Source organism: Bactrocera tryoni, chromosome 1 (genome assembly GCF_016617805.1).
Source record: "Bactrocera tryoni isolate S06 chromosome 1, CSIRO_BtryS06_freeze2, whole genome shotgun sequence".
Lineage (NCBI taxonomy): Eukaryota > Metazoa > Arthropoda > Insecta > Diptera > Tephritidae > Bactrocera > Bactrocera tryoni.
Genome location: NC_052499.1, coordinates 48,665,448 through 48,690,855, shown reverse-complemented (window position 1 = coordinate 48,690,855; position 25,408 = coordinate 48,665,448). Strand labels below are relative to the sequence as shown.

Genomic DNA, 25,408 nt, shown 5'->3' with positions numbered 1-25,408 from the left:
ATTTCTACATTAGAGAACGCGTTATTCACATTTGGGTGAGCATATGCCGTGCTCAGCTTGTCGGTTAGTGCCATTGTTAAAAATGTTTGGTAATTAGCTTTTACATATGGCAACTTTTTTGACGGCAAGCATCAACTCACAATCAGTGTCAAAAACAGCTCAGGCACTTACAAAAGCGCAAACAAGTCGACACATAACCTTATGCATAAACTCGGATGAAAATGCTTGCAATTGTATGTGTGAGCCACAAAAAAAGGGAGCGCACAATAGAAATGTCGGAAGTGCCGCGGAAATTTCATTAAACATTTAACATTGGGTAATCATATTCCATTACCGTTTAACCACAAATTACACCACATTAAATATACAGCAGTAACGGCAAAAAATAGGGAGCGCAAAGAATGGGGAATACGAGTAAGTGCAGAAGTGTTGAGTAGCCACAAACACATGAACTTAATGGGGTTGTAATTACGCTAGTTGGCAACATTCAAGGAGCAACACAGCAGTGAAGCTGCTCGGCTGTTCCGGCTACATTTATAAATGGGTGCTGTACACGGATTGGACATTTCCTTTACGTTATAGGCAGTTCATAGAGGCTTCTGCTTAATTCATAACAACTGATTAAAAGTCTTAATATGTACCTTTGTTTTGTGTGTTTCTCTGCGGCGAAGGAATTCAGTGTCTATTCGAATTAGTCGCCTAGTTTTTGAGATATCGAACTGAAATTTTGCATACACCTTTTTCTTACCAAAAACTAGCTCATTTGTTGGAACGACCGATATCGCATCACTATAGCGTATAGCTACCATACAAACTGAATGATCAGTATCAAGTGCTTGTATGGAAAACTTTTTCATTTTACAAGATATCTTCACTAAATATGGTAGGGATTATTGTGCAAGATAACACTATAATCTCATAACATATTGTTCAGATCGTATTACTGGAGCTTACAGCTTCCTAGCAAATTGACCAATTAAAATCTAGATAAAGACCTTCGCTTACTTCTTTATACTATAACACAATGCTTCGTTGCGGCCGAAATTATGGTTTTTTCTTGTTTCTTTTTCCTTACAAAAGATAGTAGGTAAGAGGATAAGCGATCTTGGATTATGAAAGGTGTTTTGAAATACTATAAATTAAATTTTTATAATCAAATACAGCAATCATTTTATAAAAGCTCTCAACCTTGGAGATTTCATAACAATATAATTTTTGTAAGGGCTCATAAAGATGCTACAGCAACAACAAAAACCCAATATAATGCAAAAAAACATCAGAAATTCATAATATTCTCATTAGCCAAAGCAAACCAGTCGAGAGATGACTTCAAAAGCAATAATTTAGTTTAAGGGCACTTCGAAAATAAATACCACAAACCGTAATACAAAAATTTTAATAATTGCATAATTTCTCAAAGTAATCAATAATATTGTATATTATTTTAGTGCTTTCCTGTTTATTAAGAGCAACCAAATGTATTTAAAAATGTTACGTATACGCAGTGATGGCATATGATTCAAAATTTTCTTACACGCAAATAAAAGCAATAATTCCACGTTTCATCTATTTTGGTCTAATAAGTTTCAATGAAACTATTTTCTTACATTCATCAATACAAATGTTAAAGACTGCCAACCAAAAACCAATGTCGCCAATACAATTATATTTAAACTGAGAATTCACCCAAAAATAGCATTCAAAAGAGCAACTCAACGTAATAATCTATACAACCTTCTATACCAGCATATTTTCAGTAATCTCTTTTCTTAAACAATATACTTTTATATGTACTTGCCAGTAATGATCGCAGCTCTCTCCTTCCCTTGTCTAATGTGGTTTATATCTATGTTTTATTTTCGTCATGATTGATGCCAATTTAAAGTTATGAGTAAACTGCTGAACATATCATTATTTGTACCCTTGTCAAAAGTATAAGCTATCTTGTAGTCAATCATTTTGTTGCCACCACCTTGATTTCACCCTTTTCATGCCAGCCTTTGCCTTCAGCTGTCAATCAACTTTGAAAGTTACAGGTAAATTTAATGTATTGGAAAAGGATTCTAAGAACTTTTTATTGAGTTTTTGTTTTTTCGGTTGCACAAGAGTGCTGAATTGTAAAGAACTGAATTATAATGCGTCACTGTTGGCTTAGTGACTAATGTAGATTTCATAAAAAATATGCTATGATGGGAATAAATTTTTCCTTTTTGTAGATAGACCCATCTATAGCGATCACAAAGTGTCTAATTTTGAAATGAAAAAGGATGGAGTTCCTCGCTAGAAGGATATATTAAAGAATTACTTGAAGATATGATAAAAAAAACAAGATTTCAAATGACGCTTGATAAGCCCATCTTTATCGTAAAACTTACGACCGATAAAAACTGATATATTACGATGTATGGTATAGTAGATATGCATATATATCGTCACCCAAAATGCAAAACTATTATCATTAAAAAAATCGACATTGAGTTTTTTATTGCTTGCGATTCAATGCATCATCTTCTTATACAAGGTCTGTCGCAAAAGAAACAGGACTGTTAAAAAAAAAACAACAAAATATTAATATTTTTCAAAAGTTATATTTTTTTATTCAAATTAGTTTCCGTCTGCTACTATACAGCGTTTAGCCCGGTCAATTAGCATTTCAAATGAGTGTTTAAGGTCATTTTGCGGAATGCTCTTGAGAATATCGGTCGTCACCTTTTGGATAGCTGAAATGTCCTCAAACCACTATCCTTTCATGGGCAAATGAAGTTTTCCAAATAGGTAAAAATCACAGGGAGCCAGATCAGGTGAGTAGGGTGAGTGATTAATGGTTAATATGGAGTTTTTTGTAAAAAAAAATCAGTGACAAGCGTGCAACAGGCGCCAGGACCCTGACTCACGGTATTGTGGTCGAGCACGACGAATGTGTGACAAAAAATGCTTCATAACACCAAGGTAAAACACAGCATAAATCGTTTGGCCAGGTGGAACGAACTTTCGGTGTACATTACCCTCGGAATCGTAAAAACAAATCAGCATTGTCGTTATTTTTGACTTCTGAAGACGACTTTTTTTCAGTGATGCACCATGTTTCATCACCAGTCACAATCGAATATTGCAGTTTATGTTCTTTCTCGACTCCTTAATCAAATCCTTACAATGTTGGACTCTTAGCAATTTTTGCTCTTCAAACAATTTGTGCGGAACAAACTTGGAGCACACCTTCCGTAGATAAAATTTATCTATCAAAATGCGATGAATGGAGTCTTTGGTGATATTTAACTCCATTTCCATGTAACGCAAAGAAGATGTCGGCTCATTCTTAATAAATTCCTGCACTTTTTCAATATAGTTTTGGGTAATCACTGATTTTGGCCGACTTCTGATCGTCACAGAGGTCCTCACGACCTTCTTGGAATCGTTTAAACCACTCATGCACATTACTACGGGATAGGCACTGATCACCATAAACTTTTTTAATCATTTGAAATGTTTCAGTAAACGTTTTCCCAAGTTTAAAACAAAATTTAATATTTGCTCTTTGTTCAAAATGCATTTTAGGACCGATGACCAAAAGCTGCTGTCACTTTTTGATCGAGAACATCGATTGTAGTTATCCAATTGTCTTAAAATTTTTACGAAATGTCAACAAGAGATCAAACTTTTTTTTTTAAAGTTCTGTTTCTTTTGCGACAGACCTTGTACATAAAAATAAATCGCAAAATGTGTTGCTAAGCGCATAACTCAACAACACCTGGACCAATTTAGCCAATTCTTTGTTCTAAATATTCGTTGAGGTTCAAAGATGGTTTTATGGCAAGAAAAATTCGAATAATCGCCAGAAAACCCCTAAAAACAGCCCTTTTCTTTTTCCCATACAAACGAATGAATGCTTGTTTCTTAGTAAAGGTAATGCTCGAGAACGGCTGAACCAATCTTAATGAAATTTTCAGAGGTTGTTCGCTGTGGATCGGGGAAGGTTAAGAAATAAAATACCATATGTTTTTCGTGGGAAAAAGTCGGAAAATTGGATAATTTCAAAAAATTAACATTTTTTCATACACAATTTTTTTTTTCAATTTTTTTGGTTTGTTTTTCAATTATTTGAATCGTTCAAATTTGTCGTTTGCTTTCTTTATTCCGGCTATTCAAAAAAAAAAATATTGAAAATTATTCAGTGAAAACGTTATGGTACATTGGCAGCCCAAGGCACATGACGGAGTACTCCCAGGAAGCGATGACATACATGCGGTATTATGGATCGCGGTCAATCAGCAAGCGATCGTCACGTTGTCGCAGCACGACTTTTTAAACAAGGTTTGCCGAACGCACAGGTTCTTCTTTGAATGGTGATTACACCAGATCAAATTGATGAAACCATTTCTGCGGAAATTCCTGATGCAGCGAAAGATCCAGTATTATGCGAAGTGATGAAATCCAATATGGTTCATGGATCTTGAGGACACCACAATCAAAATTCGGCTTGTATGTCGGACAATAAATGCACGAAACACTATCCGCGTGCTTTTCTTTCGGAAACACAAACAAGAAATGATGCATATCCACTCTATCGGCGTTGCTCACCAGACGAGAATGACTGAACTTTCAGCATTCAATTTAGAAGAGTGAATATCGAAGTTGACAACTCATGAATCGTACTATATTCACCATTATTGTCTAATTAACATTCAAAACTCATACCAATGTTTGTAAGTACGTCACAAAAGGAAGCAACATGGCGGTTATTGGTCTTGAACGATATGGTCGATACGTGAACTGCAATAAAGGGTTTTTAGGATTTTTACTTTTGCAATTCATGAACGTTTATCGACTGTTGTGCGTCTCGCAGTTAATTTAAAGAATGGCCAAAGAGTGTACTTGTATTTCAACCCAGAGACTACAGTACAGTCGGTGGAAACATTGCCAGCAACAAAATTAACATTGACGAGTTTTTTCTCAACTTTCGTCAGTGATCCATTTGCGAGAACACTGCCCTATACGGAAATACCTTGATATTATACATGGAATGCATCGTACTAAGAAATAGTTACGCAGAAAGCAAGGCCAACCAGTAGATGGACAACTAATGCATTAGCACGAATTTACACAATTCACCCGAAAAACGGCGATTGCTTCTACCTTCGGTTGCTATTGATTAATGTACGCGATTCAACTTCATTTGAGTCATTGCGTACTGCGAATGGTACGGTGTGTGTACATTTTGGAGAAGCAAGCCAGCAAATACAATTGCTGGAAGATGATAAACAATGGAATCAAACGATAGACGATTCGATGGCTACTTCGCATGTCATTGAAATTCGCATACTTTTCGCGATGATCATTTCGACACATCAGCCTTCAAATCCGCGTCAATTATGGGATACGAACAAAAATTACATTGCCGAAGACTTTTTACTTCGTATTCGCTAAGAATTGGAAATGGGTCAATTCCGGTTGATACTTCCTGTGGTTTGATATCAATTCCATCTGCCGTTTATCAATTCACGAAAGATGAACTCATCACGAATATTCGGACATTGGCCAAATTATCGCAACTACGATTCCTTAAGTGCACGCGCAATGTTAGCTGCCAAAAATACCTATGTTGTTGATCCAAACTGCAAGATTCAAAGTCGAATTCCCGGAGACTTGCGCTCACACAAATCGATCGATCGTCTTGACAATGAAAACGACGCCGTGAATTATCGAGTGGAGTTTCTAAATTTTTTGGAGAGGCTTGGTATGCCACCGCATCATTTACGTCTGGTTGGATCTGCCGTTATTATGTTTCGCAATCTTCATGCGCCGAAACTGTGTCTGATTGTGACACACCTATTGAATACAAGGGGTGCAGAATGCTTGATTCTACGAATTCCTTTGAGTTCTAACGATTTGCCATTTCAGTTCAAACGTATTCCGTTTCCAGTGAAAATTGCATTTGAAATGACAATCGACAGGATACAAGGATAGGCGCATAGTGTGTGACATAAATTTGGAAATGTTATGTTTTTCACATGGCCAGCTATACGTGGCGTGCTCACGAGTTGGAAAACCCATCTTTTCTGTACACCGGAACAGAAATCAAAAATGTTGTTTATCAAGCTGCGTTACATTGAACAAAAAAAACTTAAATGATAAATTCAACTTTCTTTTCATTTCAAAACACATAATTTCACGCAGGACAACGGCCAGCAGTAGTTAGCTAGTATTAAATATATTTAGCTTAAAATTCTCAGCTTCCGCCGTCAGATACAACTCATATATAACCATTTTATAACCAAAACTCATATTTTGTTTCACTATGAGTGGTTTCTATTATAACGTTTTGTCTCTAAACTTATGAAAAGGGATGTTACGTTATTTTTCATTTTAGGTGATGGCTCGTTTTCCTTTCTTAACATATTTTCAAGTCAGATTGTTCGTTTCTTAAAGTGCCGTCTTCCAACATGTGCAACATTTTCTACCCTTCTAAAACATGAGAGTGACAGTGGCCCCGTGAATTTTTATGTACGGTTTCGGAAAGTTTTTTTAAGTATTTTATGCAAGTTTTTACATAAAGTAAATTGAGTCGATCAATTTTATTAAAATCATTATGGGAAATTGCAATAAGTTCGTCGATTCATTCTCATAATCATCTGGGAATGAAATGAGGACGTTAGTTGTTGAGAGAGATGCCCTACCTAAAGCGAAAGGATGGTACATGGTGTAATGGAACATTTGTACAAATTTGCCATATAATAAGACAACATTTTCATGGAGAAAAGAAAACGCTAAAATTTTATTGGCAGCAATCACTACAATAATGGAGGACTTATTTATTGATAATTTGGGAATTAGCGCATAACTCGCAAAAAATATCAATTTTTTATGATTATTCATTAATTACATATAATTGAAAATTTCGAAATATTTCACACAGTCGTTTTCTTTAAAAAAATTTCAAAATTAACATTAACATTTCTTTACAACAAATTAGTGTGCATTTTTCATATATGAATGTAGATGCATGTATAAAAGTTAATTATATAAAAATATTAAAAAATATTTCCATAAATTTTTCTTAAATGTACTTCATTTTCTTAAAGAGTTTGTTTACCGTGGAGCTTCTCAGCTTTGTACGTCATGCTCCAGATTAATGACACCTAATTTTGACTCTCTGTCGTTCTCATCACATTCAGCTCCCTCAGCATCTGGACAGGTCAATTGAACAGTCCCCGTTCTGAGACATAGATTTCGCTATTAGACTTAAATCCATATGATTTCTAGTTAGCGCGTGTATATATTTGACAGCTGTCGTATTATTGATTTGGGAATTACATCATTTTGAGTGCAGCAACCTAAGACATTGTGCAAAAAATGGATAATTGATTTTTGAAGGAAAAAATACAGTTGAAATAAAAAATTGGCTTGATGACGAGTTTCCGGACAGTGCCCCTGGAAAATCAAGGATTGGTGTGCTACTTTTAGACGTGGTGAATTGAGCACCGATGACGGTAAACGCACAAAAGAGATTGTTACGAAGAAAAAATGGCAAGGTTATGGCGTCTCTATTTTGGAATGCGCCTTATTGAACCGTTTAAAGGATGAAATCGCCGAAAAAATGTGGCCCATTTGAAGAAAAAGACAGTGCTGTTACACCAAGACAATGAATCGTGTCCACAAGCCAGTGAAAACGATGGTAAAAATGCATAAATTGGGCTTCGAATTGCTTTCGCATTCACTATACTTTACAGATCAGGCTCCTATCGATTATTTTCTTTTCTCAGATCTAAAAAGACCGCTCGGTGGGAAGAAATTTTCATCGAATGAAGAGGTGCTCGCCTAAACTAAGGCCTATTTGGAAGTAAAGGACAAATCATACCACAGAAATGGTATCGAAAAATTAGACCGTACTTACATATAACACTGGCCTACACGCATTTTGGTGCCTAAGATTTTATACCTGATTTTAGATGTATTTTGTGAGTTGATACGAGAAAACAAGTCACATTTTCTATATCAGCTCTTGTTCATAAGAAAGAAGAAAAAAACATCTAGTGGCGGGAATGTGGTTCATCCTACCTATTATACCGACTACTAATGCGCACAGAGCTGCACCAAACCAAATTTTTTTTTTTTAGGCCAGTGTATTCATTGTATTACTCTTGAAGGGAACGAATTTGAATAAAAAACGAATTTTCCAAAAAGTCTGTTTCTATGGCAGGCCGAGGTCTTTTCAATTGACCTGTTTAGTATCAAAGTCATATATATATGTACATATATCAATCTAAACGAAACTGAAGCACAGCATCTGGTGTTTATCATATAATTTTGTTTTACATATACATTAGCCTAAAAACATGTGAAACACGAAAACACATATTTATATCGTCGCAGGTGAGTATTGAAATTCAAACAGATCATATGCAAAATACCTATAAGCATACATATAAGTACATATGTACGTATATCATATAAATACATGCCGATAAATATGCTGAAATGTTTGTTAACGTATGAAAAATATCTGCGAGCGTTCTTTATGCAAATTTGCTGCCTAAGATAAATACCTGCCCTATAAACGTACACACAATTGTGCATATGCTGGTGTGTCACAGGCTTTGTTTCATGCCAAATTTGTGCAACTTCCGAAAAACATTTCGCATACATACTCTTCTGTGAAAGCCTGCCATTACTCACTGCAAGCGCCGTCCTTATTTGCAAATTTATCAAGCGACTTTAAGAAAAAATGGCGAAAACGTGACTTCTAAGCCGAAGTGGCTTTCCAAGGCAGGAATAAAATTTGGTTATCCTACATATATATGTTTGTTAGTAGTAGTAAATTTGAGAGGCCACAATGAAACATATTTAGTTTTGTGTTAAAATTCTTATAGAAATTGTCTTGCTGAACTGTGTTGCTGAGTGAATTATTTGCACTAATTTTTGATATTCTTACCAACTCTTTTAGCACAATGGCTAAAGCTAACTTTATTGTCGTGAGATCGCTGAAAGGTCGCTAAATCCGTTGCTTGTAAATTTTGTTTAAATATAGATTTTATTAGCATAAATATTAGGGTGAGCCAAAAAACTTAATTTTTTTCGTCGATAAGTCTTCTGTTTAAAATAGGATTTTCTGAAAAGTGTACATGTTTTGTATATTTTGTTTAAATATATATTTTATTAGCATAAATATTAGGGCGAGCCAAAAAATTTTAGTTTTTTTCGTCGCTAAATCTTTTGTTTAAAATATAATTTTCTGAAAAATGTATATACTTTGTATATTTTGTTTAAATATATATTATATTAGCATAAATATTAGGGTGAGCCAAACTTTTTTTTAAATTTTTTTCCTCGCTAAATCTTCCGTTTAAAATAAGATTTTCTGAAAAGTGTATAGGTTTTGTATGTTTTGTATAAATATAGATTATATTAGCATACATATTAGGGTGAGCCAAAAAAATTTTAATTTTTTCTTCGCTAAATCTTTTCTTTAAAATAAAATCTTCTTAAAAGTTAATATGTTTTGTATATTTTGTTTAATAAATGTTATCCGACTATAAATATTAGGGTGGGCCAAAAAAAATTTTTAATATGTTTTTCTTAAATACCGTGAAGATAATATTTATTTTATGATTTTGAGGCATTATTTTATTAAAAATATAAAACAGTGTAAAAATTAACCTTCATGATTTAAGATTGGACTTTGAGTTCGAAAAACCTTTAAATTTTGAATGAGTGGACCTAGTAAAAAGGCAAATCATACAATTTTTGTAAATCACTAAATTTTCAACAATTTGTTTTTTTTACTATAAAATAGTTTAATTATATGTAGTGAGCTTCCAAAAAAATCCTAAGTCACAATATGCCACCTGTTAATGTATATATTTATAGAATTATCTATACCACCTTACTTCCTTATATAATATCAAATTTTGTGGCTTATACCAGTTCATGTTCTAGTTTTGTTTCCAATGGGTTTAAAGTCTCTTCGATTCATCACTTATACTTTATAGCAGTCTTTCTAATTTATCCCAGTTTTTTATACCAGTTGTTTGTTCGATTGGCTAAGAAAGAATTGAAAAGAAATGTATGGTACACCACTTTTCAGCCTTATATTATATCACATTTTGTGGGTTATACCAGTTAATGTTCGGTTCGCTACTTTTGCTTTCAATGAATCTAAAGCCTCTTCGCTTACTCACTTTTTCATTATATCAGTCTTAATAACTTATGCCAGTTTTTTTTATTTATATCTGCTGCTTGTTCGTGGTCTAATTAAATTATTTAAAAAAGTATGGACCCATTTTCAATAGAGAATTAAATAGTTTTCATCTTTTCAGCTGATATTTTAGTATCATCAAGTATCTGAGCAAAAACATTTAAAGTTGTTTTGTTGCGCCCAAGTAAATGTTGGTTATTAATTATTAATTCTAATACGCCAAATTTACTTTCGAAAACTATTATTATTCGCTTCAGAAAAGTCATCATGAGTTTATGGTAGTTTCACTAGTAAATATGTTGACAAAGCAAAAAAACCATCCGCACCCTTTAAAAGTGTACACAAAATTACATTAATCATTGACATGCGGCTATTGACTTAAAATTGGGTTATTTTGAAGACATTAATAAAGGTTTTCGCTCTTCATAAACATTTAAAGTCATCCCCATCTGATAGTTGGCAAATCAAGCTCACACTATGCTTGAACGCTGCTAATGCAAGTCATCTAATATAATGCTTAGATACATTTTAGCCGTCCATGCTTTTATTGCAAAGCGCTCTATGTACATATGTATGTGTGTAAGTCCTAAGTTAGGGTACACTTTTTAGTGTTTTGCTTCAGTTTATCGAAATTTCTTTACCTTTCTTCCTTTTACCGAACGGTTCAATGAGTAATCAATCAGTTTCTTTGTAACAGTTTGCATACATATACATCATCTTCATCTCTTTTTAGTTCCTCTGGCTCTTAGCATAGAGCCACGGTAGCAAATTTATTGCTATGTATACCAAGATCATTTACAATTGAACGTGAGTTTTTCACAACCAAATCCGATGTGCCTGCTTCCAGAGCAGGTGGATTCCTTGAAAGGATTGGCGAGCAACTTGGAGACATTCATTATTCATTTGAACTCATTTTTTGATAGTAAGAGAGTAGGAGCCCCATGGAGAGGTTGAGTCTTCTTCCATCGTAATTTCGATGGAAGATTCTCCCATCTTGTCTCGGTCGACAGAACTTCGTTAACAAGGAAGCCAGATAGTAGGTGCGGTTGTGAGTTCCATAGGAGAGGCCATATGCTCGCTTCACTACTCACATACATATTTATATATACTTACTCTAATGACAACTCTTTTAATTTTTGTAACTAAAAGGAAAATTTTACTCTTCATTATCTATTTCTTCCATATTTTTAAAACATATTTTATAATAAATTCTAAATTTTGGCATTTTAGTACTTCTTTACTTTGCCAACTTTCAAATTTCTTCTTTTGCACTTTCAATTATTTTAGAATTTCAACTCGATGTACTACTATAGCATTTTCACATTGATTTCAATGCATATGTATGTACATACATATATACATATATGTATGCAAGGTCGATGTAGATGTAACCATCAATATGTCTATGTATTTGTACCACGTTTTCCACATACTTTAACTACAGACGTCAGCTGCGTTGGCTTTTCAACCATTTTGCCATCTGCAATGCCAGCGCTGGAAAAACTAAGACATGACCGACAAACGGCTTGCCGAAAGTAAAACATGTTCCACATTCGCTGCCTGCGTTGTTCAACTTACCTTCCACATATTACACGTTCCAGTTAACATTGCTTTTCCAGTTTGAATCACAGTGGTTTGGAATAGCAGTGAAAGTGGCTACCAAACTGTTACTGGTGATGACGAAAGCAGCTGTATAACAGTTTAATACACGAAAACATTCGGTGCGTTAACCCCTGGATGGGCGTATGGGCTAATTTGTTATTTATGCGTATGTACACAGAGGATATTAAAAACAAAATCTAAAATGACTTAAAGCTATATTTCGGGTGAAAATTTAAAAATCAAAACTGAGTGAATTTGAAAATTACTTTTAACTGGATTATATGGGTTTAACGGCTTCAAAAAATAATTTTCTCTAGAATATTGTCCTAAAGTGTAATTGTAGTTTTGGAGAGCCTTAAAAACTTGAGGTCAGCTATATAGTCCCTTAAAACTTTAAGCGTATTACATATGTACATCTAGCATCAAATTTTCAGCTTCCACTGTAATACAACCCTAACCATTTTATAACCAAAACTAATTTTTTTTCAATAAGAATGGTTTCTATTATACCGCTTTTCAATCGCCTGTAAACTTATGAACAGTGACGTTACATTATTTTGCGTCTTAAGTGACGATATACTAACTGTATGTGTGTCGAAAATACTATATGGGGTATATCTAGGCCAATGACAAGTCTGAACTGATTGCATTAAATTTTGAAATTACTTAAGCTTACTCGAGAACACGTTTCCATTTATGCCAGTAGCTATCGCGCTTGCCGACATTCTCGGCATAAGGTCTTCTTGAATAACGAAAATCATGATACCTATTTCGTATATGGGTCCTGCGGCAATTCGTGGACCAAATATCGTCATTAAATATTATATTAATGAAATATCCAATATTATACTTGCACCTAATTTTTCTAATATAACTAACATATTGACCGAAATAGGTGGTGTAAAGTCAATCTCAAGTTTGAAACTCTTTATACAAGATATATGTGTATGGTATGAGAACTAAAGGAAGTATTGACTCGATTATATAAACTTTTGACACAAAAAAACTTTTAAAAAAAGTTTCCCTCCGAATTTCAAATATAAATCACAAAAATCAATTGGGTTACTCACACCTCGTCGTAAAGCATCGTAAAATCGTAAAATTATAAATTTAAAAAAAATTGTTGTTGAATTTCATACAAAAATGAGCTTACAACTTATAATTTTATGAGACTTGTGAAAACCGTAAATGTATTATCGCAGTGGAAAAATCAATAGTTGTCAGCCCATATTTCGGGCCTCTTTTTACGAATAGCTTCGCGCAAACGACGCATAACTCTCAAATAGTATTCATTGTTGATAGTTTGGCCACACCTCAATAATCGAAGAAAAATATCCCCATTACCTTGACTTTTGACCTTCTTTGACGTGGTGTTTCCGGATTCGGCTCACCTTTGCCACGGTATTCGGTCGATTAATCGATTATCGACGTTGACGCGACGCTGTTTTTCGAAAAAATTTAGTGATTTTGGAGCCAATCGTGTTTCCACTTTTCTTAGGTTCTTATGATCCTTACAAATGGTTTTCACTGATACTTGCGATATTCCACGATACCAGTAAGATCTCTGACCATTAATCATCGACTCGCATGCGGTCTCGACCCTCTTTGAATAATTTTTACCAATCATAAACACTTGCGCGCGACAAACGATTATCATCGAAGGCCTTTTCCAACATCCTGAACGTTTCGGCACCATACATTTGATTTCGCACAAAAAAATTTTATTGAATTTCTTTGTTGAATAATTTTACTTATCGTAAGAATCGCCGAATGCACTTTATGTACTTCAGGAAGACAAGCGTATATTAAACCCTAATGTTTATTTGGATGTGACATTTGCCACAGATGTCGCTGAGAGTCATAACTAATTTGGAGCTAACTTATAGTACTGCCAAATTTTTCGAGTAACGGCATTTTGTGGGCGTGGTTGTGATTTCATATAGCCTTTGCCACTGACCTAATTCCATGTTCCTTTTACATATGCGATCGAATCTAACTTTACTTAAAAGAACGGATAAAGTTTATAAATTCAGAAAAATGTGAGAATACTTCAATATTAGTTTATTGATAAATTAGTATATGTATATTTACAATTTACATTAGATTTTGTTATGCTATTATTTTATTTCAAATATATTTTTCCTTTAATCTATGCGCATGCGTCAATAAGTAAAAATAATACAATTTCCAACATTTTACTAATAATTTAATACAATTTAAAATAATTTGTATAAGATTTGAGCTAATTTTCTAGAAATTCCAACCGTTTGACTTACATAATGCAGCGAAAGCCAGCTTTGAAATTTACAACAACTACAAGTAATTTGCGTAGTAAAACAATAATTTGGAATAAAAAAGGATGCTTAAGTTAAAACAATAATTTAAATAACATTTTAAGCAATTGAAGTGTTAAATAAGATTTTCTTAACCTCAAAATTTCCATTCTCCTGCTCGTCTACACATTTTCGTTTCAACTTTGTGCAACTTGCAACCTGGCAAATCGACAAAATTTCGCGCGCCACGACATTTCGCTTTCGTTTCGGTAAAAAAAAAATAATGCATACTCACACACATGCACATACTTCTGTACATATGCATGTGTATATGTATGTGTCTGCTTATGCAAGATAAAGTCTGATTGAAATTGCATAACTTTTGCTTAAGTAACCAAATCTTTCGAACAAAAGTCAATTTAAAGTGTTTCAGTGTTCTTTCGCCTCTCTCTTCTTCGTGTGCTTATTCCTTCCTCCTCTCCGCGCGTCACCGCGAAAGCGGTCATTGCACTAGATTTGCTTTTTATGCCGGCAACGCTGTGGCAACGCTACTCAATTCCAGCATTCGTTGCTGGCGCCGTAAAGCAAATTGTCCAATTTCTGCTTTGCCGTTACCTCAACGGGCGCGCCGTGCCCTGGGCGCCCCCAGAAGGTGTCGAAGGTTTCGAAGTGTTTGCTACAGAGTTCGCGCTCGTTTTGCTGCTCCGCGCACGTAGTCTGCCGCTTCACAGACATTTGTGTGTTCAAGTCGTGCAGATAGCGAATGTCTTGTGCGGTGGCAAGTCTGCTCACACACACACACACACCCATACCATATACACGGCGAACACATACAGGGAAGCACATGTCGGCGCGGCAGTGATTTTGGCCAAAAAGGAAGTCATCGGAAATCGATTGAGTTCATTCGAATCGTTGTGTTGTTGTTGGTAGTTATTTGGTGTTGTTTTGGTATTTGTTGGCGTTTGGCGTTGGCGAGTACAGAGAAGACGGTATATATGTAGTTTGCATCAGTGCTTTGGCTGTGTCTAGCTTTTAGTTTTGTTTTTGTTTTTTTTTTTTTGCATTCTTTGCTTTGTTTTTGCATTTTTTGTTTGCTTTTGCTTAGTTATTCTAATTTTATTTGCTACCATTTAAAGTTTTCATTGCAGCTAAATTAATTGTTCTATATTATTTTATACTTTCACATTGATTACAATTGAAATTGTTCTGTTTTGTTTTTGTTGTTGTAATTTTACGAAAAATTAAACAAATGAAAAAACAAACCAATAAGCAACGCTAGTTTTGAATATTAAGAAAATTCATAAGTCAAGTTTTTTCTGTGCAAATATTTGGTTATGTGTTGAGCTACATGAGTTGGGTATATGCTTTTAAGTATAGTATATGTATGATAATATATATGAAAGTGATGGGTTGATGTAAACGTATGATAGAAGAGATTTCTTATTATAATGGCTACAATATTTTTTAACTCTTTTAACTGTTCTCCTTCATTAACATCCACTGCTTGAAAAGCATAAAATAAGCGTTCAAGGCAAAAGCTCTACTATTAGTAATTATAGGAATTTCCATAGACAAGAGTCTGCGTCAATTGTAATATAATTTGCAATTATATCTTTTTATAATATATAGATTTAGACGGGTTTTAATTATAAAAGCGTAAAAAGCTCTAAAAAAAAGGGCTGTAAGGCAAAAGCGTTTCCTTATTTATTATTCCTTTATGCGCAAAGTCTGCTGACCGTATGCAAGCAAGACTTGAAGAGAGTATTAGTAACGTTACAAAGCTTTTTTTTATAATATGCTTTTACTTGGTTTTAATTTTCATAGTTAGAAAAGCTTAAAAAAGCTTAAAATAAGCTCTGATAGGCAAAAGTTCTACTATTATTATTTTCGGTGATGAAATCCTGAGACAATTATAATCTCATTTTCAATACTAATTATTATAATATTCAACTTTAGATAGTTTTTAATTATTATGTGATAAAAAGCTTTAAAAAAGCGCAATTGAAGCTCTGGTCGGCAAAAGCTTTGCATATTTATTTTAAAAGCTTTATCGAAATGGATAATTATAAGCCTGAATGCTATTAGTCTGTTCACCTTAAGCAAACAAGACTTGAGAGGATGCAGAGCTTTTTTTTTAACCAACTGGTCTGACATGTAGTATGTCAAAATCTCTATTAATTATCGAAACTAAGTTAATTTTACCTTGACTTTAATTATAATTGCTTGAATAGCTTTAAAAAAAATTAAAATAAGCTTTGATAGGGAAAAGCTCGACTAATATTATTTATAGAACTTTTCAGTGATAAAAGCCTGCGTGAAGTCTTATCTCATTTTCAATACTGATTATTATAATATTTAGCTTTAGAAAGCTTTTAATTATTATGTGATAAAAAGCTTTGAAAAAGCTTAATGTAAGCTCTGATCGGCAAAAGCTTTTGCATATTTATTATACAAGTCGTACTAAAGTGGATAATTATAAGCTTGAATGCACTCAGTCTGCTCGCAATATACAAACAAGACTTGGAAAGGGTATAAGTAAAGCTTTAAAGCTATCAGCTGACCACTTATGTATTTAAAAATATAACTTCAAAAATTAACTAACTTGCTTAGCCAAGCAACTTCAAGGTTCTAAGTGAAAAAAATTTTCAAAAAACTTTTATTTTTTTTACATTTAGTCAAAAGTTTGGATCACAATCGTAAAAGCTTTTAACCCTTGTTTAGGTGGAAGTATTATTTGCAAGCTGAGAAGTAAAGAAGCCGAAAGGGGTTGTGAAAATTCAATATAAAAAACTTTTTTAATAAAAGCTTACTCGTTCTTTCTTAAAAACAATTATATATGAAATTAATTTAATGCTCGACTAACTAATAAATATACTTTAAAAGTTTATTATTTCACTAAATATTTAATTGAAAGTATAAAAGCTTACTATAAGCTTATATAGCTTTAACCCTGGAACTCTATACGAAAAAAGAATGGAAGCCGTTTTCGATAACTTCCATTCCATACGTAATTCAACTACGCCCAAAAATTTAGTCCCTATTACGGCTATGATAATACCCCGAAAACACGTTAAGCCAAAGCATAAACATTGCCTTCATAGCGTTAAAAATCTTAGCGAAAGCTCAAGCATAACTCCGATGTTATTAAAAAGCTTAGCGTATATGCAAAGTGAATTTCTTTAAGCAACATGAAGTGTCGCTGCTACTATTTTCATTACTATTCATGATATTAATGTCATTGCTGTTGTTGTTGTGGCTGAGCGCATTGCTAAGGTTACAAATTTTGTTGGCAATATTGCGTTTGATTTTGCATTTGCTAATGCTGCTGCTAGTCTTATTATTATTGTTGTTGCTGTTATTCATATTGTTGATATTGATATTATTGCTATTGTTGCAGTGTAGTTGTTGCAAATGTTGCAGATATTTGCTACGACTAATCATGTTGCATGCGTACCTATCTTTGGAGGCGGTGCGCTTGGTCACATCCGTGCTGGAAAGGCTAACGGGGCGTGCATTGGCGCGTCGACGTGCCAACAACGGCACCAATTCCACCCCCTCACCACCCGTATTGGCACTGGTCGGCTCGGTATTGTTCGTGTTGCTCGTGCCCAAAGTTGGCGCTTCACAATGGCGTACAAAGCGTGGGCAGTGTTTTTGTTTTATAGCGGCAGTTGTTGTTGTAGTTTGTGGATTTATTGCAGTAGCATGGCTTTGGCCTTTGTTAGATGAGCTTTGATGTGGTTTTTTCAACGCTGGCATGGCAACGGCGCCACCACCACACCCCTTATTGGTAACCATGCCGGGGCAGGTGCAAATGCAGAGCTCACAGCAACGTTGCACCTTTTTGTTGGTGCGCACTTTACGGAATGTTGGCTTCTCAGCTGGCGTAACGGGATTATCCTGATCGAGATCTTTCAGCATTTCCTTGTTCGTCCAACCCTGCAGAGAGGAGATTTTGGTGAAATTATGGGCTTTTTAATCACTTGTAATCAATTGAAATACAAGCTTGAGAGCCATAAAAACTTTTTCTATCCGATTTCTATGTATATTTGTTTTAAATTTCTAAAAAAAAAATTATGACGGAATCGGTTGTTACGTCTATCGTATCGTACATATATTACTTCATATGACTTCAGCTGTTTTTCATGAATGCTTCAAAATTCGGAAGCAAAAATGTCACAGTGAAAAACTCTTACATTTCAGTTTAACAGAGCTTTTGTACCACTAAATGGATAAGATGGATAGAGACTATCTCAATCAATCAAGAGTTGCCAACTATTCCACGTCTGCATCGGTCCAAATTCACTATTTAACATTTTCAAAACCTAAGAGCTTTTTAAGAAAAAAATGTGCTTAAAAGCTTCGAAGCTTCTCGGAAAAATACTCTCAAAAGTTAAGAAAAACTAAAAACTTTTAAAGAAAAAGTTGTTTTGATGAAGCAAAGACGACCTTTCATCTTCCTTCTTATGTTAAATAGATCCAGATTCACTCACTAAAGCTTAAAAAAAATTAGATAAGTTTTAAGAAAAAAGTTTAACAAGAAAGCTTCGAAAGTTTTTTAGAAAAATACTTAAAGCGAAAAAAAAACTGAAAGCTTTTACAATAAACTTGTTTTGATGAAGCAAAGACGACCTTTCATCTTCCTTCTTCGGTTAAAGATCTTCAAATGCACTCTCTAAAGTTTAGAAAAATTGAGATAATTTTTAAGAAAAAGGTTTAAACAAAAGCTTCGAAAGCTTCTCAGAAAAATATACTGACAGCATTTTTAGATAAATGTTGTATATAAAAGCTTCGAAAGTTTCTAAAAAACTGTTTTGGTGTTTTGTCGAGTCGTCAAATTTCTTCATTTCCTACACTTAGATAGGCACACATACTCACTCCAAAGTTTAAGAGCTTAGAGCTTTGTAAGAAAAAAGTTTTGCATAAGATTTTCGAAAGTTTCTCGGAAAAAAATGTCGAATTTTGATAGAACAAAGACGAGTTTTTATCTGCCTAAATATTTTCGAGTCTGAAGTCTTAAGTAATTTGCATATCCTGTTAACTGGAATATTATGAATGTCGTTTTCATAAATAAGCTTACCAGCGATTTCATAAAAGTGCTACCCGCCGCTTTCGGACTGCGCCACGGTTTGCCGCCAGGTCCTGCCTTACCCCAGGGATCTTTACTCAGCTGAAATGAGATAGAAGCACACACACAAGAAAACCAACCAATAATATCATTGCATTGTAAGTTTAGTATCTGCAGCTCACCGGCTTTTCCAGCTTGGCGACGAGCCTCTTCTTGCGTGGCGAACCCTTTAACAATGGCTGCGTCTGTACACCTTGCGCCAACGGGCACTTATCGCTATCCGATACCACAATCTTTTCTAGCAATGGCTTACCCTTACCACCCGCAGCGGCGGCACCGGGTTTGTAGCGTACCTCAATGTCGAGATGTCCTTTATTGCGAAACGACATAGATGGGTGATCTTTGAGCGTTATATGCAAAGTCTCACCGTTTTTTGTGGCGCCCAGACCAACACCAATGCCACCAACGCTGCTGCTGCCGGTCACATTGCTCTTGGTGGCACCACCAACATATTTTGCGCCAACGCCAACATCGCCAACGCTACGCTCGCAAACGGTCAGCACGCCGCCGGCTCCGGGATGACAAGCATCGCTGGTGGTTTGCACCGTGTGTGTATGGGTGGTGACGTGCGGTGCTGGCGGTGGAGGTGCAGGCGGCAATGGTGGTATGTGATGATGTAGATGATGATGATAGCAGGTGGCGGGGTCATGGCATTTTTTACGTTGCGAGAAGTAGTCATTGTAGCGACAGGGTTGCCAACAGTTCAGGCGATGCATGGTGCTCTGGAACGAAGTAGCAAAATATATTTATATTTTATCTATTTTATTATTTAAAAAATATATATATTTACAATAGTAGGCGTGGAATGCAGGCCAACAGCTGTGATGTCCTTGCGTCTGATATCCAAATTAGGCGCGCCGCCACCAGGACGACCCCAGGGATAATGCTTAACAAACAGTTCGTAGTACTGCGTTGAGAGAAAAGTTCCATTTTTAGTAACTGTGTGTGTATGTGTGCGCGTAACTATGCGAAATAGCTTAACTAGGTCAGTGATACACAATTTGTTGTTGTTTATTTTATTATTTATTTTATTTTCTGCATTTACAGCGTGCGCAAAGTTCTTACCACCACAACAAGATCCCAAACACACACCCATACATACATACTACGCGCAAAAGTCTGCACAACTCTTTTGTGGCACAGGCAAAGTCGGAAGGCTCTCTGCCAGACACTCTCACACTCCAACGTCGCGACTTTAATGAGGAAATATGGGCACAAGCGCAAAGTTATTGTCTGCTTTCAGGCACGGCAACTGTCTTTTGCAACGCGCGCCATATTTAACTACCACATACTGTTAGTATGTACCGTTAGTATCACAAGCACGTGCTTTCTCCACCCTCATCCAGCTCTGCTACTTTTCGCATACTTTCTTGCTGACTTTGTTTATTCTATTTTGCCCAAAATGAAATGCCAAAATTGGCTTCGTTTGTAGGTTGTTGTTATAGTTGCAAATAAATAACAGCACAACAACAACAACATTGAAACTAATATTTTTATTTTTTGTTTTTTTTTGCCTACCTTTATACAAAAAATATTATGTATACTTGCCACCAGTCAGTTCGTCACTGATTTGTCTTTAGCATGCCGCTCCGCAACTTCATTATCAACAACCGTTACAAACACCGTCTCTAACAAACAACTAGGAAGTAGCGCGCAATTCGTAGTCACGCGATATTTGCCTGAGTTCGTTGCTCGCCTTTCTTGTGGTAGGCTGCTCGAGCTTGGCTCTTGGCCTACGATTTCTGCCGACTTTCATATTTAGGTAGTTTGTACGTTTGCGCGCCGCTATTTATGCTAAACTATTCCAATCAGCAATGCCGAGACAAGTCAAGTGAAATCACATTGTCAGCCACTGACTTGGCAGCCACTGACTTCCTGGTTTTATTGCTTGCAAATTGCATGGCAATATTTCATTGCTGAATTCGCTGAAGCGCTTGGATTTCCAATTATTTACATGCTTTTATATTACTTGTATATTAATTTTCATTTGGATTGGGGTTTCTAATCATATTGGGTCGTTAACCTCATTTACTGAGACAGATTGTTGCTTCGTTATATGCAAATGACATTAACTGTTAATAAATACATATATAAATATTTAAATAAATATACAAAGGGTGCATGGACTCACTATATTGTGGGTATACTTAGCGAGGACACCTACCAAAAGCGCCACTGGCACTCGGACTTTCAATAGACTATTTTTATCAAAATGTTTTGTTGAAAAAAAAACATAACTGACACCAAAAAGTGGCTGAACCCATATTGCACGGGCTTTGTGCCAGACGAAATAACCATTCAAAAGCGGTTTACTAAATTCCCTATTGACCATATATGCTTCGAATACCATGAACTATTGGCTATTATCCAAAAGAGGCTGTTACAAACAAAATAAAAATAATCAGAATAGTTTCGGAAAACTATAAATTGAGACTAATCAAGGTAGCTAATACTCCAAGGAGCCTGTCGGACACAGCGTTTAAGAATATTTGGATTTGAAAACGGTATGTGCCCATGCCATCTGCTGGAAATTTGAAATCGATTTGAAATCGACTAACGAATTGCTTACTTTGGCAAGTTTTATATATGAAAATGGATCCATCATTTCAATACGAAGTTCATACCACAATTCCCAATGAACCGAATACAAGCAGTAGAATAACACAGGAAGGAACAATCCGCCGGTCCGCGAGCAAAGCATTTGTATAATTTTCATTGAATAATAATAATTTTAATGTTGGTCTATCGAGATAATATTTCTGTATCATTCGTATTCGGCCATAAGTAATCTTGACACTCCCTGCATTTTGAGAAATTGGTCATCTTGAAAATGTAATCATCAAACGAAACTCGGCTCTATTTAGAAGCAAAGACACATATGGTTCTCGTGTGCCCTTAAAATATCCGATTTTTTTGGATATATAATCAAATCTACATTATGTTATCTTTGAAAATTATTATTTGTACAAAATATGTTTCATTAGACTCAATACAAAACTTGGAATGATTAACCAGCGCAAGTATAGATTTCTTAGGTGATTTATAGGCATGTTCTTCAGCACCTCGGTTACAGTAGCTGCATGGCTGGGGTGTTATTACGTTATTAGTCTTCATTTATTTGATGTGGAACAAAACACAGAGATCTTTCTTTTCTATAATTCTTCAAATAGTATTTTTTACTTGTTTATAATCCTTCAGTAAACATTCTCGTAGTAAAAATCGCATTGATGGAAATAACTTCCTGGACTTTTTCACCAATTCAACACGATTACTAGCTTCTGGGCGACCTGGTCTCTAGCCGCTATTCAAATCTCACCAATCACAACCATTTTTAAATCGTGTAAACAAGAATACGATTCATTTCTTTGGGCGAAAACTAGTAAAAATTTGTTCATAATTTTAAAAGTCTTAATTTACAAGTATTCTACAAAAGCTATGTCGTTCCCTTCAAAATAATCTCCCTTGGACTCAATACATTTGTGCCAACGTTTTTGCCAATCCTCGAAGCAATTATTAAAGTCTATTTCTGGAATAGCTTTCAATGCGCATAGCGATTCACGTTTAATGTCTTCCATTGGCTCAAAAAGGTTTCATGAAATCCTGACAGTCGAAAAGCATTGTTTCATAGACGTTATAGCGAAGCTGTTTTTCGAAAAAATTTAATTATTTTAGAAGATCTCGAACCATTAATGGTTCATCATCAACGCGTTTACGACTCTTTTTTAATAATTTGTACCATCAAAAACACTTGCCATCGAAGGCCTGTTCCAACAGCTTGAACTTTTCGGCGCCAGATATTTGATTCCGCACACAAAATTTAATTGAACTTCTTTGATGAATAATTTCACTCATCGTAAAAATCTTCGAATACACTATATGTGCTTCAGAAAGACATGCGTATACTAAACACTAATGATTATCCAGATCCAGAAAAAATATTTTTCAAAGATTAGATTTTTTCGCGAAATTTAAATTAAAAAGGCAATCTTAGTTATACATATAGCCTCATTGAAGTCAATCACTAACTTGCTCATGAAGCGGGCAAACGTGTCATGAGTGGAATACGACCTTCACAGACCGACTATTAAAACTGAAAAGGAATGACAGTGAGAACTATACTAGGAATGCTAGCAGGTCACTGTCTAATAGGCATACATGTCGGTACACAATGACTATTCTAGAAGCTGTCTGGTGGTAACAGAAGAGGAGACTATAAAACCTTTTCTATGTGAATACAAAGCTTTTTAAAAAAATCATTTTAACTAGAGGTCGAGGGTTTCTTGGCGTTATTTCGGAGCTTTCACACATAAAAACTTTTGTACTAATGAACTTCAGCAGAAGCACACGTGATTGAGTGAGGGTATTTTAAGGCCGGAAGTTTCACAATGAGGTTACTAAAGACCTAGGTGTTCTCAGACAGCCGCTCTACCTATATACCTGCATATGTGAAATTGAAAGAGGATGAATTCATTTTTTAATACCGTAAATTTTCTATAGATTTCAATGCACGTTTCATAATTTAAATATAAAGTTGAGTTATTTTTGGCGTCATGAAAAAGGTATTCGAAAATTGGAGGCCAGATGAAGTTTATTTATGACCCTCTATTTTTATTACTCAAAGATATTTAATTGAGTAAAAAACCTTAAATTATATGAATTTCATTTACAGAAATCTTGACTTTATTGAAAAATGTCAACGAGTACGAATTAATTTAATGGCAATATTCATGTTTCTTCCAAATGGAAAGAAATTAATACGAGAGAATGTTTTTTTTCTGAAAATGTTTAACTAAGCTTATGATCTAAGGAACACAGACAAATTATCTTAAAAGATCTGTATACCACTCGGTTTTTTAAAATGAAATGGATCTGTGAGTCAGCCTCTCAAATCAACCATGAAGCAATATTTCACTAATTCAGTCATTTAACGAAATGACTGCGCTTTATTCTTAAATGAAAAATTGCTAATTGACTCAATTAAAGCACTTTCTGAGACAATTTTCGAAACATTTATTTTGAAAATGGCATAAATTACTTTTTTTACTTTAATAACCATAATCGGCACCGTGAAAATAGTTCCAGCTTATTATTGAAAATTTAAAAGGTGTCAAAAATTTTCAACGATTTTCTCGCTTTCTTTCAAATTTTCATCTTCAAAATTTTGACACAAAAAAAAATTACCACTACAAATTCACAAACTTAGGTAATAAATTACTCACCTCAGCTTTGTCCTTCTCTTTGCGCGCCACTTCCTCAGCCTTGCGACGCCGCCACATACGCATACTCTCCTCCGCGTTTTTACGCTCCACCAAACGTTTCTTGTCGTCACACCACAATAATGGATGCTCATAATGATCGCGGCAAAATTCATCACTGGTAGTCATATTGCCACCTGCGCTCACACACACACAAGTGCACACAGAGTCTAGAGACTACTGCGGCACACTAGGACGCAGCTGGTGCTGCAACACTTGAATCTATGACACTTCCACACTAAAGGATTATTGCACATTAAATGCAGCGGAAACCCTCAATTCAAACCGTGTGTGACGATGCGAGATGCGAATTTCGTGTGGAACGAATGGCTGGCTGAAGGGCTTATGCTGCGCTTACGACGTTCGCAGGAAACAAATAAATCTGCCGGAAATGAATGCTTTGCTCAAGTGTTGCCAAACAACAACTGGCGCTTCGCAGGCAAAATTGCGCGCCGCCAACCAGACAAACTAGGAAATTCTGTGGAAAAAGTCAGAAGCCAAACATGAATGCGCTGCCTGGTGCCTGGCACGGCGCTTGCCATGCCATTTATAATCGAGCGCTAATACACACACACTCACACTTACGTTTAGGAAGCGCACCGTGTGCGCGCCTGAAATCAATACCTACCCGTAGGCGCACCACCTATTTACGGTTATTTAGGTGCTAACGGAGTTTTCGAATGCGGCGCGCGTTGTCTTGGCGCTGAAGGCGGTTTAGCGTTCGGTACGGCGCTTCACTGCTGCAGGTGCAGCTCCTGCGACAACAACTCCACTCGTGGCCCTACGGCACTCGCCTATTTATAGTGGCGTTTTGGGCGCGCGCGCGCTCGCTTACACAGCGAATTGGCATATATTGACATTACACGAAGCGCCCCTAAACACACACTCATCGGCGCTTATTCTTGTTGTTGCTGCAGTGTACTTTTGCTCAAGTTTCGACTTCCGTGCGCGTTTGGCA

General features: G+C 35.4%; 2 protein-coding genes across 3 annotated transcripts; both read right to left on the bottom strand.

Moving 5' to 3' along the window:
• Positions 1-13,954: 13,954 nt before the first annotated feature.
• Positions 13,955-14,927, bottom strand: LOC120766455. The gene has a single exon (XM_040091977.1). It carries the CDS (start codon positions 14,911-14,913, stop codon positions 14,620-14,622), a length of 294 nt encoding a protein of 97 aa, XP_039947911.1. The 5' UTR covers positions 14,914-14,927; the 3' UTR covers positions 13,955-14,619.
• A 289-nt stretch (positions 14,928-15,216) lies between these two features.
• On the bottom strand, positions 15,217-25,168 carry LOC120766454. 2 transcript variants are annotated; one of them, XM_040091976.1, is made up of 7 exons: positions 25,079-25,168; positions 24,415-24,928; positions 19,986-20,102; positions 19,318-19,917; positions 19,148-19,237; positions 17,522-18,006; positions 15,217-15,273 (listed from the first exon to the last, which is right to left on the bottom strand). In XM_040091976.1, the coding sequence occupies exons 2-7, from the start codon at positions 24,577-24,579 to the stop codon at positions 15,240-15,242; spliced, it is 1,491 nt and encodes a 496-aa protein (XP_039947910.1). In that variant the 5' UTR covers positions 24,580-24,928; positions 25,079-25,168; the 3' UTR covers positions 15,217-15,239. The 2 variants fall into 2 exon arrangements, with proteins under 2 accessions (XP_039947910.1, XP_039947909.1); XM_040091975.1 differs by lacking the exon at positions 15,217-15,273 and having other exon boundaries at positions 16,927-18,006.
• Between the last annotated feature and the right edge of the window lie 240 nt (positions 25,169-25,408).

What these genes read in the sequence shown, in the direction of transcription:
- LOC120766454 (XM_040091975.1), bottom strand. Translation starts at nt 24,579, where the DNA reads ATGACTACCAGTGATGAATTTTGCCGCGATCATTATGAGCATCCATTA. An exon ending in AAGAGAAGGACAAAGCTGAG is followed by an intron (nt 20,103 to 24,414) that starts GTGAGTAATTTA and finishes CTCTCAACGCAG; the next exon opens with TACTACGAACTGTTTGTTAA. An exon ending in TGCATTCCACGCCTACTATT is followed by an intron (nt 19,918 to 19,985) that starts GTAAATATATAT and finishes ACTTCGTTCCAG; the next exon opens with AGCACCATGCATCGCCTGAA.
- LOC120766455 (XM_040091977.1), bottom strand. Translation starts at nt 14,913, where the DNA reads ATGTGCTTCCCTGTATGTGTTCGCCGTGTATATGGTATGGGTGTGTGT.